General features: G+C 37.2%; 1 protein-coding gene across 1 annotated transcript; it reads right to left on the reverse strand.

Moving 5' to 3' along the window:
* Nucleotides 1-3,370: 3,370 nt before the first annotated feature.
* On the reverse strand, nt 3,371-17,529 carry rab8b (RAB8B, member RAS oncogene family; the record flags this gene model as incomplete). The annotated part of the gene is given in 9 exon segments (NM_001097208.1): nt 3,371-5,849; nt 5,850-7,963; nt 8,224-8,274; nt 9,736-9,801; nt 9,914-10,003; nt 10,485-10,562; nt 11,288-11,348; nt 11,477-11,537; nt 17,331-17,529. Coding segments are annotated over 8 exon segments (624 nt in total).
* Nucleotides 17,530-17,820: the final 291 nt, after the last annotated feature.

The following is a 17,820-nucleotide window of genomic DNA, read 5'->3' on the forward strand; positions in this document are numbered from 1 at the left end:
CACCAGAGGTCACCCCTTTAGATTAGAGGAACGGAGCTTCCATTTGAAGCAGCGTAGGTGGTTTTTCACGGTGAGGGCAGTGAGGTTATGGAATGCCCTTCCTAGTGATGTGGTAATGGCAGATTCTGTTAATGCCTTTAAGAGGGGCCTGGATGAGTTCTTGATCAATCAGAATATCCAAGGCTATTGTGATACTAATATCTACAGTTAGTACTAGTGGTTGTATATATAGTGTATGTTTGTGAGTGTATTGATTGGTAGGTGTGGGTTAAGTGTGCTGGGTTTACTTGGATGGGTTGAACTTGATGGACACTGGTCTTTTTTCAACCCTATGTAACTATGTAACTATGCCCCCCCCCCGTTAAATATAAGGAAATTAAATGACCTGGGGGTAAGCCTTACAGACGCACAATGGTCTCTATTATGGGAAAATTTCAAACATAGCTCACCAAATACAATCATATCTGAAGCTGGATATAAGGTACTATTTAGGTGGTATCTAACCCCAGCTAGGCTAGCGAGAATATATCACAACACAAGTGATCACTGTTTCAGAGGCTGTTCTGCCCCAGGCACGATGGGCCATATATGGTGGCACTGCCCCAAAGTGGTCAGATATTGGGTGAGAGTGTATAATTTAATCTTCTCGGTTCTACATCTGAACTTACGAAAGAACCCATACGAAGCATTAATGGGACTACCCTCGGGCAAAATCCCTAAAAATAAACAAAAGCTTCTGAATCACATGTTCTTAGCCGCAAGACAGACAATTGCGAAATCTTGGAAGTCCCCATCCATAAATTTCACTTTATTTAAAAATAAGGTTGACTGGATTTTTATTAATGAGAAACTCTCAACCATAGACATGGATAGACTCAAAATTTTCCAGACAGTCTGGGAACCCTGGATAAAATACAGGTATCATGATACATTACCCATGCACCTCCTTACAATATGAGTAAGGCAATAGCGACTAAGGTTGAAAGAGAGATCAAACTTTTCCAGAATATTGTACCCCCATACCTAAGTTTATAGTTACTGTTGTTATTAGTGTTAAATCAAACTGTAAACGATAAGGAATCTTATTACAGTCTAGAATGTTTAACAAAAGTGATAATAACGTGGGAACTGTGGAAAATAAGTTAAAGGGGCGAGGCCCCCGTCAAACTATTAGTTTGTATAAAAATGGGAAATACAAGATAGACATCGCAATTGTTTTTTTTTTTTTCTTTATATAATTATTGATGCAACTATATATGTAACAAACAATGCTTTTATATGCTTTGAAAATTTGAAAAAATAAAAATATTAAAAAAAAAATAGAACTGTAACCTCTAAGAAATGTTACATTTACAAATGAAGGACAGATTCTTTGTTTTGTCCATGTATTTTCTCTACTTATTTAGATCCCGATACATATTGCATATATTCGTGACCTTTTTTGTTAAGTCCTATGTTCTGATGTTACTTTTTAAATTTCCTGGTTTCAAAAAAAAAAATATAAGGAAATTAGAAGTCACCCCAGCATTCTATGACCTGTATAAAATGGTCATAAAACTTCTTAGTGACTTATTTCCTTATTTTTTACAATAGGGGGTAGATTATTCACGGAAGAGGATATGGTACCATTTTACCTTTTCATACCAACAGGATGGCTGACAAAAACCCAAGACCTGCTTGTGATTGGCTGCAAGCTGGTTTGCATTTCAATCAATTACAAAATCACCATCCCCTGCAATTGGGTATGAATTTTAGGCAGTTCCATTAGGGTACTCACCTTATGGAACTGTTTTAAATAGGGAGAAAGATTGTTACAGAACCTCCAAGAAGATGATAGTAATGGTGCTGCTGGTAAACTCTCAAAGAAAAAAAGAAAAAAAAGATTCTAGGCTTTAGTTTTCAGTTTCATCTCATACACCACCTGCGACCAGAGCTTTACTAGAAACAGTTACCCAGATTAACATCTCAAAATTGTAATAAATCAGAGTTCAGCTGAATTTCAAGTGACTTCACATGCCTTCAAGGGAAGCTAACATGTCTTTTAATGCAGGAATAGGATTGTATTTTGCACAGAACACTGGTACTGCCATTTTGCATATATTTTTAAAGGGGTTGTAAACCCACATATGTGCAGCAAACAGGCCATACATGGGAAGAGTGCTTGTTTGATGAGGTGGCCCAATCAGGCTGATCTCCTACAAAGACTTTAGATAAGGACCACATTAAATTTGCTCTTTAGGCTATGCAACTTTCCATTATACATTAATCATGATTAATTTATATGTAAATGTAATTTCTATTGAAATGCCTCACAGAAAGAAATCATACAAATATGCATGACACTGGAGTCTTTGTTGAAGGGGAGACCAATGCTGTTTTCAATAGAAAATACTTTTACAAATAACTCAATCATTGAACATTGGTTAAAATGGAATGTTGCTTAGATTCAAATGGTTTCCTTATTCAAAGCTTAATATTTGGGATTACAACCACTTTAAATACTACTTATTATTGTATGATTTGATGTTCATTTCTAATAATGCTAATTTACTAAGGACAAATGACTGGGGGGAAATAGAAAGCACACCTGTAACATAATAGTATGAAAATTCTGTCTTTATTAAACAACATATCATAGTGCTCATTCTTGCTCCATCTTCTGCTCATTTAAAATAACTATCCATTATCCTATTCTATGGTAATTAAAACATCCTAGGATACTCAATTTGCTTGTAGCATAGTGTAAACAGTAGTAATCTACATAAATAAGCATGAACCATAAATTTACTTTTTTTTTTACTAATTTACAAGTTTAAAAGAATTCCAAAACCACATATGTGCAATAAACATACCAATTGGGCAAGTTCTTTCATTTGGGTAATCTGCAATAAGTTTGTCAATGTTAAAGGGCATCAAACCCCACAAAAATGAATCAATGGAAACTTAGAGCACTTTAGCATTTTACATTCATTTTATATTTTTAATGGTTGATAAAAGATTTGTGTTTTGTTTTTTTAGACATTTTAAATTGCTAGACAGGTTTGGGTCGACAGCTCTTTTTGAAGTCCCAGAGTGTCAGTGACTCTGTCAATGCACTTTCTATGTGCTTCTTGTACTCGGTTAACATCTGCTCAATTTAAAGGAGTAATGTATTCTCTTAATACCGAAAACCTCATGTAGTTACAATATATTGGATGTATATCCAAATTCTGTGTGTTTGGCTTGCTTAACATCTCTCCAGAGCCTCTCTCCCAACCACTGTTTCCCTGACAAGTAAGCCAACTAAAATTTCCTCTCCATCTGGGCTTGCCTCTTTGTACTACTGACAGGCTTATAAAGTCCACAGGCCTCTTCAGGCACACACAGTGTATGTATGTATATCTTTATTTAGAAAGCGCTACTTATGTACACAGTGCTGTACAGTAGAATAGATTAATACAAACAGGGGGTTATTAAGATAATAGATAAATACAAAGTATAACAATAAACACAAATAAATACAAGGTACAGTGTAGACTTCTCCGACAAACTTGTCAGGCAGAGAAGAAAAAGAGCACACTAAACTTAGAAGGAACACAGCCTTGTTCTGGAACAGAAGTGGATGATCTGTGCTATACACTTGTGCTTCTTTGCTGGGAAACAGGTCAGCTGGAAGGTGGAGAGAGCGATATGTGATTTTTCAGTTTTGGGTCATTAAATGTTTCTAGCTATACTGCAGCTTTGAAATATTGTGAACAAAATTAGGTTTTATTGTAACCTGAAAAATCTGTTGTTACAGGTAAAGGTTTGAATAGACAGGAAAAATCCAATATAACTTTGGCATTTGACAAGTATCATTTATTTACCAATAATACACTGCTGAGTAGATGAGATTGAGGTGTTACTTATATAACAGCAGAGCCAGACAAAATGGTGATTTTCTATTCTCATATTTACTATTTTATCAACTAGACAGGAACTATATGAAGAAATAATCTGGGCCACAGGTCGCAGAAAATGTATTTAATAAAAAGACACTGATTTACATGATTAATTGACATCACCACCATTGGTTGTGGAATATGGGAATACCAAACAAAACCAGAAAGTGCAATATTGACATTTTAAAAGCAAATAAAAACAAAACCATATACTTTTTTTAAAAAAATAACCTGTCAGCTTTGGAGCCACAAAAGCAAGTTTGAAAGCCATTTGAATTTTCCCTCTATAAGACATCTTGGTTTAAGTAAAAATAAAAATCCCAATTAGTAAAGTCTGCAATCAAAATTTTTCATTCTACGGACAGGATTAGGAATTAAGTCCATTATAAACTCAAAGCTTTTAAACTTTAGGTTGCCACACACGATTTTCGATCTTTCGTGCAACCATCAGTCGCAGAAATATCGTTTCCACCCTTCACAGACGTTCAGGGCTGATTCGTCAAATATGGAGGTACAAACAATAGGATTTATACCTCCTTCTGCTGATTCAGCCCTGAAGGTAGATTTTGCTGAGGCGCCTTCAATGGAGCCTGATGAAAATCTTTTAACCCGCCGATCGGCGAGTCAACTGATATTCCACAGTCTTCTGCGTTATTGGTTGCCTCGCCGACTTGCCATACACGCACCGAATATTGTACGAAATGAGGTTTCATACGATATCATCAGTGCGTGTATGGCCAGTTTTAAATTAGGCATGCAGCAGTTTTGCCTCTTTGGAATTGAAACGTCTATACATTTAAGAGAAAAGCATGTTTACAGCTAATTTTCAAGGCACCAGGCCAGTCATTGGTAGAAAGTACACCTGTGGCTCTTACAAATGGCATTTTATGCTTCATTCAGGTGTGTTCTGCTGCATGGCAACACAGGAGTTAACTGCTCAACTGACTGATGGGAGCACATGTAAATGCTTAGGCTTATGGCTCACGTGGAGGATTCTCAGCCTGTGGATAATCACAAGCCGAGAATCTGCCCCTACACTTGAATCAGCTTCTGTGTCTGCAACCAGAGCCACTGTGTTGGCCCAGGTGCAGGCACAAGGAGTGGCTGTCAGCTCTGAAATGCATGACTATGCATCTTGAGCTGAAATTTGCTCTAAACTACTTCAAACTAGACATTCATTAACTGCATTTGGTGTTTACACGTGCTCCTATCGGTACAGTTCCATAAATCCATAGATCAATGAAGTCCTGCACTCACATGGGCTGGAATGCACAAATAGCCACTGCATGCCTACACTGGTTTAACTGCTCATCTGCAAGAACCTTAAAATGAAAGATGGCTCAAAATTCAAGTCCATTTCCCTTTAAAACTGCTCCACTGCTATTGTAAAAAGAAAAATAAGCAGGCAGTGGTAAAAAGTTCATTCCAATGACGAAACTTAAATTTGGAATTTTCGCAAACAAGAAAAAAAAGCAAACCGAACAAACAATTTTAGCTTACAGTTATAAAATAAAACAATACACTATATAAACAATATTAAAATAATAAAGTTAAATACTTTGTTATCATGCATGAATGGGAGACTTCTATACAGTGCAAGCTCTGTTGCATCAAGAAGCACTTACCACAATATGTAAATCTGCTGGCTGAATCACCACATATGGACTAAACATGAATGCATTTCATTCCATTACAGAATGGTGCTGGGAATTTACATTCATTCTTAACCCCCTACACCGTTTCCTAATCTTGATCCAGTGGTAAAAACAAACTCTGCTTATTCTGTAGAAAGTGCCAAGATTTAACATTTATTCCCATTATTGAATCTTTTACAACAAAGTTCTCAGACTACAGTGCATTAGCTGCTGCTCTCCCCAAAAAAATATTTTTAATGGCTTTATGTTGGGGAAAGGGATACAGTAGAACTAAAAATTCTGCCTCAGTCCCATAATCTATGCCACATGTGAGTGCAACATGCAGTCATTTCTGATACCAACCATGTATTAATACATACAGTGGCAGAATTATCTCCAGTCTATACTCATTAATTACTTTAAGACAATGCAAAAGGTGGGATTACTGTATTCAGCAAAAAAGCTATCAAAGCATGCTGGCAATGGCATTATACATTTCAGCTGCATTCAATTTAGTCACCTCTTTTAAGGCTTTATATAATGTGCAATTCTGATACACTAAGGACATAGACAATTTCCAAATACAATGTTCAAGAGCAAATATGTATGCTGCAGGTAATGTAATGTCTAACGCAGGGCAGAGGGGAGAGCTCCTACATTAGGACATTCACATTTCATGACAACCAGTGTTGGACTGATCCTCCTATGGCCCACCAGAGAAACTGACATTAAAAGCTCACTCTCACAGAAATTAGATCCATACAGTATTATATCTAATAGGTGTCTTGGGCTTATAGTGGAAATAATAAAAGCTGACTGGCCCTGAAGACAACTACAAGTGGTAGAACATAACATAAAAAATACATTAAAACAAATATAGAAAACACCTAAACCATATGTTTAAAGGGAAAACCTTCAGAGCCAAATGGTAACAAACTGTTCACTTAACCCTATAACCATCTGCAGGTGAATTCTGAACATTAGAAAAGTGTAGTTCAAGCAACTGAGTAAATTACTTCCCTATACTTTCCAATTAATGAATATACTTTAATGTACTTCTCTGTGGGTGGTAGTGAATAACTTCTCTACATGAAGTTAAGTGGCAAACTAAAAAAGAAGCACTATTTTCACAGCTTTAAAGGGCTACATCCATACAACTGCCTCATTACTACATAAAATTCACTAAAAAATATAAATATAAAACCAAGGGATTAAAGTCCAACATGTTTTATGATAACCCTTTCTTTCTATATTTCCTAAAATATGTATATGCTAGAGTTGAAGAGAGAGCAACAGGGTAGCCGCCTGGTATGGGTAATATATTGTACAGGCAATGGAAGATTTAGTCAGCAGTGGTGCAAATGTATGGCATGAGGCCATCAGGTCAACTTACAAAAGCAGAGAAACACAATTTCCTAACATTAGTTCAGAAAAAAACAAAGCTATGTGTTAAAGCAAGATTTCCCTAGCAAATGCACAGTTCAACAACACTGCAAAATACTTAGTATGTAAACACAATATAAATTGAACTGCTCATTCTAGTTTTTGGGTGAATTGCACTGCAGCTATATTTATAAATCAGATTGTTCTTGTATCATATTAAGCCAAGCATAGAGATGGATCCAGTTCAGAGTTTCGCATACCAGTGTAACTCAATTTATAATATGGTACTTCTCCAAGAAAAGACTGATATTACCTAATAAAATGCATCTTCCTGATACATTATTGTGCAGAAGAATAAAAAACCTGTTACAAGCTACACTCCCTACTAAGTGGACCCTGATTTTACTTTCTCCATATTTTCAACAATAAGTTAATACCAATGTCTGTTATGCACTGTCTAACTTTCAGCAGATTATCACATTAAATTTACAGATACTCTCAAATTGAAATACATCCTCTGCTGGTCACCAAATTAAAATAATCCAAAGGTTTACCCCCAAAAGTGACACCCATGGCTTATGACTCAACTTATAGGCATAATACTTATTTGCACTAACAATGCTTAGTCTGTAACGAGGTATAGTGTAAACAAAAAAAAAAAAAGCAAAAAAAGTTATTGAAGGGAAACATCCTTTAAGGACATACAAAAAAGTATTTTTTCACTTTTTCTGGTTGAGTTTCAGATGGACGGAATATGAAGTGCACCCTTCTCTAATAAACTTCCACTCCAGAAACCAATGTGGACAACGCTCTCATATTTAGCACTTCCAGCAAACAGGAGTTCCCCAAAGAGGCCTTTGCAACACCTGTGCTAAGCATGGAGCCGATAGATCAGGTGTGCCACAGTCTGTCTCTCTCTTGTGCTTAAGTTCATCAAAGCAACACACAACGGAAAAAGCTGCTTTTCTTAGAAGACTTCTCAGTTATTTTTACAGGACCTCCTCCACCCGGAGAGATGCTTTCATTCTGGAACATTAGAAAGAGAAGAGTGGGAAGATTATAACTTACAGGAGCATTTTTATTCATAGCTTTCCACAGTTCATAAAGCACTTTTATCTCTGATTTCAACACTATAAATCCACATGGTACAGCATACGTTGTACCCTATACATCAAAGTTAACCTTAGCCTTATAATAAGAAAAAAGTTTTTCCTGGTGTATTGCAAAAGATAAATAACTCCCTATGGTTGCTACACAAACACTGCTTTTGCGAATGTCATACAAACCATTTTTCTGTTGAGTTTTGTCATGATGTCTCTTGCCAGTGTGAAAAAAGCCTGAATAAAAACAAATTATGTTAGGTTTGCATGTTTCAGTACATACACATTAAAAACAGAAAGGGACAGCAAGAGTATGAGTGAGTGTTTGTAATAAAACTCTTCGGGCCCAGGCAAGCAGGATGTTTTGTTGCCCACCTGCATGGGTAACAAAAAGTTAACCTAAAGTTACCTTCCTACCCAAAGAACATAGGCATCACATAGCAGTCTGAACCTGCCTAGCATGGCTCCTTCGGGTCATTATGTGATACATATGTTTTCACAATAGGGGAAGACCCTGCTCACAAAAGCTTACATTCTAAGAGGGAGAGTGATTGAGACAAAAGGTGAGGGTAACCAGTGAGGCAGTAAAGTTCCTGTTGGTTTGTAAAGTGATGGTAAGAGATGAATACCCTTGGGGGTTAAGTGGGTAATCAAGTTGCTGAGGGCTTACATTATTGGCTTTTGGTTTTTATGAAATATTCCGTTTGCTTTGGTTTTCTGTACTCATCCAGTTCTCTAGCAATGAACTGTTTGGCTTGACAGGTAACCTAGTGGTAAGTTTGCCTTGCTTTATTATGTTTAAATACTAATGTATTTCAATAAAGGAGTCTATTTATTTTTTTTGCATATATATATATATTTTATGACTTTATTTGATTAATTTTCCATGTTTTATTATCTAATAAGCAATAATTAGAAAGGTATGATGGGGACAAGCCCAACAGAAGGTTTTCAGTTAGGCTCGCTGTGGCGGTAGGACCTTGCCAGAGCACTGCACAGGTGATTTTAGCAGAGGGAGAAAGGAGGTTCTGTCTCCACGGTGCATTGATAGATACAGATGCTACTACTGTTTGTGCTAGGTGACTTTTTCACAAAAAAAGCCTTTTATTGTAGTGGTTTAAGTTGTCCAAGGGTGGGGTTAAGATAAAATATCACTTTGCATTTTGTGGATAGCATAAGTTTAGACCAAAGCTATCACACTGCAAATTCACTAAAAACATAATTAGATGTGATGTGGGAGGAATTTACGCTGCATTTTTAGTCACCTCCAGCATTTACTAACAGGGAGCATCGGCTAACGCAAAGCTCAATACAGTGGTTTTGGAAAGACAATGCTGCTGGACAGCCAAGACCCACATGCAAATCATGGAGGAGTACATTCATTTTAAAATGGTAGAATTATAAAACCAACTAGCTCTGTTTTATTATCTCTTATATTTTTTAATCAGGTCCAAAAATATGGAGGATATTGGCTCACACAATGGAGCATGTTTACAACTGTTTGGGAAAAAGTATGTATACCAGCAAAATATTGGCACATTACATTCACAATGGTATAATTTTGATTTAAATATGCAATGTCACTGTAAAAAGAGATGTATTTATGCAAACTTTGGCGAGATAGACGAGTAGAAAATTCTCATTTTAGTAAATATGCACCTATGTGCAAAATACACTATTAATCTTGCCTTTACCTACCTCCTCCACATTGATACTGGACTTTGCACTGGTCTCAAGGAACTTGATCCCATAATCAATAGCAAGCTATAATGACAGAGAGAAAAATGAAAAACTTGAAAGTGACGGTCACCCCATTTACAAAGAAGAGCAGCATTGTACCCTGAGTTAGCAGCTTCTACAACACATTTACAATTACCTTTTCTCCTTTTTCTCTTGATACTTGTCTCTTGTCATTCATGTCACATTTATTTCCCAGAATCATCCTTTCTACATCAGAGGAGGCGTGCTGGGGAGATTGTTGAGAACGATGTTAGGAACTAACACTAAGGGGCACATTCACGAAAATGCGAGTTCGAATGGGACAAATTCGGATTGGACACGAAAATTTCTGAAGATCGCAAATATCACGAAAATGCTTACGACAAAAACGTATTAGTCACGAAAATGTCATATTGGCGATCCAAAAGTCATAAAATTTTCGTACCAAACGATTGTAAACAGCGGGAAAACCTTTCCGATTTTCTTGCGCAAGCGTATGAAAAAGTTGCGCAAGACACGGAAAATTCGGCGAATGAACGCTTCGAGCGTTCGTGTCTTAGGAAATGACCCCCTAAGTAAAAATTGGATGGTGAAAGGATTTGTGGCCCCATTGATTTACAACAGAATTTATACTACAGGCATTTGAGATCCCAAAAATACAGGCAAAGGATAAAAACAAAAGTGGAAAAGACTGCAACCACACACACACTTATCCAGCTTACACTTACTTCTTCAATGTTTCTTATCCAATTTTTTATGTTGTCAAATGATTTTTCATTGGTGATATCATAAACCAGCATAATGCCCTGAGGAAGAAAGCAGGAATGTTACTTATATCAATGGTTCGTATTTTACGCTCTAAACAAGGCAAAATTTACTGGAACCTTTATTTGGTAGTAAATCTTGTTTATTCACCCAAAACTTGCCATCAAGTCAGGAATTCAAAACTACCTACCTGGTTTTGGGGCACTGAGAGCAACATCCAAAGGGTTGGTGAGCAACATGTTGCCCCCAAGCCACTGGGGATCACTGCTTTCAACCAAGCTCAACTGTTTTTTTCCATCCTGTTCCTAATGATTTTTCTGGTGTAATAACTGAATGTGTGTTTGACAGGTCAGCTTCATTGGCTAATGCGAAGGATTACTGCATGCTTAATATTACAATTGTTTCATTGTTTGGTTAGTTCTTGAGAAAGCCTTTGCAATTTCATTTTCTCACAGAAGCAGGGCCACCATTACAATGCAACACTGAAAGAGAAACTGCCACATGCAGAGGTATGTTATCTCTATCAGTTACAGCACTGAATAAATCTGCTGGCTCAGACAACTGATAGCATAAAATAAACTGCAAGATAAGTATATACTGTAAGCAAGATACTACTTTTTATACCGGTTTATATTTAATATTATAAGTTAGGAGTGAATAAAGAGGAGGGCATATGTGGTCTGTGGAACATACTAGGCAAATATACTTTTCATGGTATTGAAAATTAATATTGTAATATTAACTAAACAGACTGTTGCATATTTACCATTGCCCCTCTGTAATATGCTGTAGTGATTGTACGGAATCTTTCCTGTCCTGCTGTATCCCTGAAAACAACCATAAAAATAATGTTTAGTGGCCTGAGAGGATTAGGCTCAACAGGAATGTGTGTAGTAAATGTCAATATTTTACTATGTCACCTAAATCAACTCCTTGATCTTACAATTCAACATACCAAATCTGAAGCTTTATCTTCTTGCCATCTAATTCTATAGTTCGGATCTTGAAGTCAATGCCTAAAAATATAGATACGTATAAAATAAAACATTAATTGTACGTGCACTGACCTACGTTATTCTTTTGCTGAGGCAGGAAATGGCTGCGTGCGTCACAGCCTGCAAAGAGACAAGAGACCACTTCCTGCAGTCCCAAACACATTAACCTGCTAGTATAATCTTCTCTACAAAAAAAAAAACACCCATTTAATAGGATAATTTGTATCACAGATCCATGGCATACTTTATGGCTCCTTCCATTATAATTATGCAAATATGTACGCATATTTAATAATTTCAAACAAGCCAAAAGTTTGCTTTTGGCCTAATAACTAGTAGTTATTTATAGGTCAGTTGTTTGAAAGAAAAAAAAAAGCAGTGGGGTAAAAATGTTGTCATATTATGTTTTGGGCTTCTCTACCAGTCCGAGGCAACCAATGTCCTTTAGCTGGGAAGATCTGTGCCTCTAAAGATGCCCCCAGTAGCTCCCCATGGGTGTGTGGGGGGTAGAATCGAGTCCAGGGCATGACATAGAAATAATTGTGTATGTATCACTTTGGAGAAGTAGATTTATTCTTAAATATATTGCATGTTCTATTTAATTCCCCTCCCTCTTTCATATAAATGCAACTTCCCCAGAAAGTAATGACATGTTATTTATAAACTATGTGCAAAGTAATTGAATCATTTTTATTTGTATAAATGAAGGTGCCATATGCCACATTTTGAAAGGTGATTCAATTAAAAGGAGAGATTACCAGAACTCTGTTATATTTATGTTCCTACTGTGATTTTATTATATGGGAGAGGGGTTCATTTACCTTGACGGCTAAGTATAAGTCGATGCAAAGGGGAAAATTTATCCAGAAGCTCTAATGGAAGAGTGAACCATTTTTTGGCCAATTCTTCATTAGAATTGTGGATTTATGATTGAATACCATGTTCTACTCACCAGGAAAAGCCTGTATAGCTTTATATAATTTGTGAGTATAAAAAATGACAAACCTTATCTCATCTCCTATCTTTCACTAAATGGTGAAAAATTTGTGAAACATGGAGAATAGTTTTTGACATGGCAAAATTTTGCGTCCATTTCATGAAAAAATCCTCCAATGGTGAAATGCATAAATTTGCAGGGAATCCATGCTTGCCAGAAAATTTCATTTATCACTACCTATTAACATAAACACTTATTGGCCAGGTAGCAACCCTACCAGGGAGACTTCTCTGAGGTGCCTTTGCAGGGAGCCCTTGGGAGAAACATGTAATGTATTAATATATTTTGCAAAGAAGAAAACTTGGCATGGCATTATTTCCCAATAATGAACCCATGAATCAGTTTAATCTATATTAATTGCATGGTTAATAGACTGGGTGCAGTTACAAGAAACAATAACATTTTTTGTCAAGCAACAAGGCACATATTTGACAAAATATACAATGAATCCTCAGCTCAAGGCAACAGCAGCAATATTTTGGTATATGGGGTCACATGGCTACTAGGATTTGGCCTGTTTTAGAAAAAAAACTGCAACCAGAGGGTCTATTATGCTGTTGGCATACAGATTATTAATAGGCAGGAAGGGAAAACCGGTCAGCAGAAAATACACAAGGGAAGTACATTTCAAACCCTTAGCTTTAAGGAAACAGGAAGGTGGGTGTTACCAAAGAGGAACAGGTCTGTTCTGAATGTACCAGTTCACACATCAGTCTCTGTGGGGAGAACATAAAATACAGGCAAACAATCCTATGTTTACAGATGCATTAAAATTAGGCATATGTATCCTTACTGCAGCAATAATAAATATGTTGGTGCTTCATAAAGAATATAAGGGCCTTCTTTACTAATACTTGTATTGGTTATTGGCTGCTTTGCGTGTAAATATGCATGTTTCATGTATATACCCATGTACTTACAGCCCTGAGGAATATGTTGGTGCTTTAAAATCATGTTTTTGCTTACATATTCCAAACTGTAAAATTGCCAAATAATTCCTATTGTATTCTGCAATTTAGCACCTATGTGTATGTGTGTGTATATACTATATATATATATATATATATATATATATATATATATATATATATATATATATATATATATATATATATACACACGTACACATAACTGCTTTTTCGGCTTGTATAGAACACACAATGATGTGGTGGCACTGCAGTGTTGTAAAAATGCTGTTTTGGAAAGCCTCTTTCGTAAGGAAATACACTGCAGAATGACAAAAAGACCAATTTGCTTATGGCAAAAAGATATGTATATATGGCAGCACAGTGGCTCAGCGGGTAGCACTTCTGCCTGGCAGCGCTGGAATTCAGAGCTCAATCTCAGCCAGGATACTATCTGAAAAGAGTTTTATACCCTGTCGGTGTCTGTTTGGGTTTCTTCAAAGGACTCTGGTTTCCTCGCACACTTCAGAAACACACAGGCAGATTAATGGCCCTTTGACTAAATTGACCATAGTGTGAGGGAATGTTATAGGGATCATAGATTGTAAACTCTGGGGCAGGAATTGATCTGAATGATGTGTAATCTCTGTAAAGAGCTGCAGAAATGTGTTGGTGCAACATAAAATAACAGGAAATAAATAGTGTGGTGCAAATATGTTTGAAACATGCTTTTTTTTTCTCTGACATTTTTCTAGTAGTTTGGTGGGAAGAGAATAGTTATTTGCAAACGCAATACTCCTTTCATGATATAGCTATAGTGCATTTAATATGCATAAACTACTTTCATGCCACTGAAATGTTGGATAACAAAACATATTTTATTAATTAATAACAATTTAAAGAAGGATTAAATAGCAAGTATGATGAAGCAAGTTTAAATATATACGTGTTTATTATTTGTTACATATTTTTAACTTTGTAATCATTATAAGTTCCCATGAAATGATTTTTCGGTTTTATTTTGATTTCTCACCTGTGCATGGCTGAGGCTATTTTTTCGTTTTAAACAGGTTAATGAGTGTAAAAGTGAAGCCTACAATAAGGCCTGGTATACACAAATGCTTCCTTTGCTTAACCTCAAGTCCTGACTAACCTCAAAAGGGAACTTTAGGCTGGTGTGCAGGGTGGGCTCCCCTTAATACTTTTTCAAACAATACATTTTTAAGGAATCAAAGCTTACAATACCTCTTTTTCTTTGTGGTGATCAAGTAAAATCACTGTAAGGATGTTGCATTATAAACACCCTCTGGGCACCCTATTCTGACTGGCTTTTAAGGCCTCTTTTACTCAGAAAAAGTCCATTAAATAATTACAGGGATAAAGGAAACACTTTATGAACATTTAGATTTCTTTCCATCCTTTGGTCCCTCTTCAACAGACAATGAGGGTGATAAATTACTTATTTATTTTAAAAAAATGTGTGCGGATATATTTTATAATTAACAGGAAGGAAATATTACATGCATTTAATTTAACAAACATCAAGACACTTAAGATTGAACACTGAAACGCTTCTGTGGACAACAGAACACAACAGTAAAATTAAGAATTTCTATTCATTGTAATTTTATGGCTTTAGTCCTAATTTCAGAATGTTATATAGGGTTATACTTATTTTATTATTAATTATCTTTCCAATTCTTTCCTTTCATATTCTGTTTTGATTTGCAAAATTCTGCCATGAAGCCAAAGCAATTAAAGGAGAAGGAAAGGCTAAGTCACTTGGGGGTGCCAAAATGTTAGGCACCCCCAAGTGACTTAAATCGCTTACCTTGTACCCCAGGCTGGTGTTCCTGTTAGGAGAAAACCGCACCAGCCCGGGGTACCTGTAGCGAGTGCTTCCTCCTTCCGTGGCGAATTCCCTGGGCCGGCTCATGCACATTAGAGTGAAAAGCCGACTTTCTTGTTAAAGTTCGTCTTTTCACTCTAATGCGAATGCGCAGCGCGCCAACGCAGAAGAGGGAAGCGCTCGCAGCTACCCCGGGCTGGTGCTGTTCTCTCCTAACAGGGGCACCAGCCCGGGGTACAAGGTAAATGATTTAAGTCACTTGGGGGTGCCTAACATTTTGGCACCCCCAAGTTTCCTTCTCCTTTAAGCCCTAATAAATCACATAGTAGGTAACAGTCGAGACTGAGTGGCACCAAAAGGCAATGGCCCATGGGCCATTGTTAATCTCAGCTACTTCGGGAGACTAATCTCCCCGTTATACCTTTCCACCAGCAATAAAGTAAATCGCTGGTGGAAAGAAGCAGCAGAGATTTAACCATGAATGACTAATCTCCCCGTGGGACATAAGCCTAAAGGTTAGTTTTACATAAACTGATGCCTGGTTGTTAGGGTAATTCAGAATCAAATAACAGATACCAGTTAAGAATCCAACAAAGCTGTCTAGAACATATCAAACTACCACTCAACAAAGTTATTGGAAAGGAAGAGGCTTCATTGACAATAACGGAAACTAAAGGTTATTCAAGTGGCTTGTCAATTACATGCCAAGATGGGTTAGATGGATATGCGTGCAAAGTGAGGTGGGTGTGTAGGCAGAACAGGTAGAAATGTAGAGCCGCATGTTATAAGTTAAGTATGGCAGACAAGGATGGTTGGCTGATGTATCACGTTTTCTACCTTTGCCTTTGTCCTAGATAACCAGTAAATGGCGGTGGAAATGGCAGTCAATGAGCAACTTAATCACAGTTTTAGCAACAGCAATTTGTATAGCTGCAGATGACATTGGCATCCCTGATAACTAATGTCTGAGGCCAAACACAGAGCTGCTAATGCTGCCCAATAATAATGGCAACCTTTACTTCACACTAAAACAGAGTGGTAACTTATAAATGAAACTGCAAAATGCACCTTAAACAGGCCATTATTTAAAGAGGTGCTATGTCTAAAACTTTATCTTTAATTTGTACCTAACTAAATGTGAAACTAGTAAATATGAAACACACTAAATAGAAGCCATTGAGAAGTTTTACAAATAAGTTTTAGATTTTTTTCTTATATTTTTTGAGATACAAATGGATTATGAGTGTGACATCTCAACCTAACCACTCTACCAACTACAAACCACTCAACTATTTGTCAGTAGTGCTTTGCAATTTACAGACTCATGCAGGAATCAGCCAGTTAGAGGAGAAATCTGTCAGTCACTTACAGCACAAGTGTGTAGGTTGCAGCCAGAACAACATTGTTAGGTTGAGGAACTGACAAATGTATTATTAAATAAACAGGTAAAAAAAAATATATTACGTATTAACTACAGTATGGAAAATTATAATAGCAAGGGTTCCTTTTAGATATAAAGAATAATACTAATAGGATTTTGCAGATGATCACATCCATTTAAAATGGAAAGATTAAACAGTGCCAGGTATTGTAGGTATTAAAGCAGAGGCAGCTATATTCTGCCAGCATCCTGTAGTGTTAGGAACAAAGCAGCAAGGTGCTCACGAGTAGTTGTGGAGGTTAACACAGCAAGGACAGGTACAAAGAGCATTTAATAGACATTTAGCAATGGGGGCAGGTTACTTAGCACAGGTAGAGACACAAGCATGGTACCATGGACAGCTACAGGGCTATGATGGTGGGGACAGGAGCAGCATTGGAAGTTCCACCAAGAACTAAATATCACTGCCAGATACAAAGGGTAAAACAGACAACTTGACGCCGGCTGTGCAACAACTCATACATTAACATACCAGTTATATAAAGAAACAGAACTAAGGAAATTCCCGCAGGAGAGTTGCAGGCTGCAAAGCTATGGGGAAGCTGAGAGTACATACTTTCCATTGACACATACGACAGCAGGGAAGCTAGGAGGCTGAAGCTCAGGCAAAGAGCGTGCTTACCTATGGTGGAAATAAATGTGGTGTTAAAGGCGTCTTCGCTGAACCTGAAGAGCAAACAGGTCTTCCCCACCCCGCTATCCCCTATCAGCAGCAATTTGAACAGGTAGTCGTAAGTCTTCGCCATCTTTAGTCCTCCTCCCTGGGCACTAAATCCTTCACCGGCCCGCGGGGTACGTACTGACAAATAGGAACATACGGGACGTCCCCCTGTATACTGCGCCACATTCCCTTCTCAGCCTGTCCAATAGCATATTGAAAGCAGGGCCAGCGTCACTTCAGGGACGGATGACCCACCCACTCTAACCAACGCCCGCTCCATGCTGCCGGCCCAGCCCGCGGTGCATGTAGGGAAATGTAGTTTTTTTTTTACTCCGTTTTTTACTCTTGGTTTGGGTGAGGCGGAGACTCATTCTGTTAACGGAATCTGTAGCAAAACTTGCTAGGGTCATGGTACTTTAGCCTCTGTATTCTCTTCCTGTATGTATGGAAC

This window comes from Xenopus tropicalis, chromosome 3, assembly GCF_000004195.4.
Source record: "Xenopus tropicalis strain Nigerian chromosome 3, UCB_Xtro_10.0, whole genome shotgun sequence".
Taxonomy (NCBI): Eukaryota; Metazoa; Chordata; class Amphibia; order Anura; family Pipidae; genus Xenopus; species Xenopus tropicalis.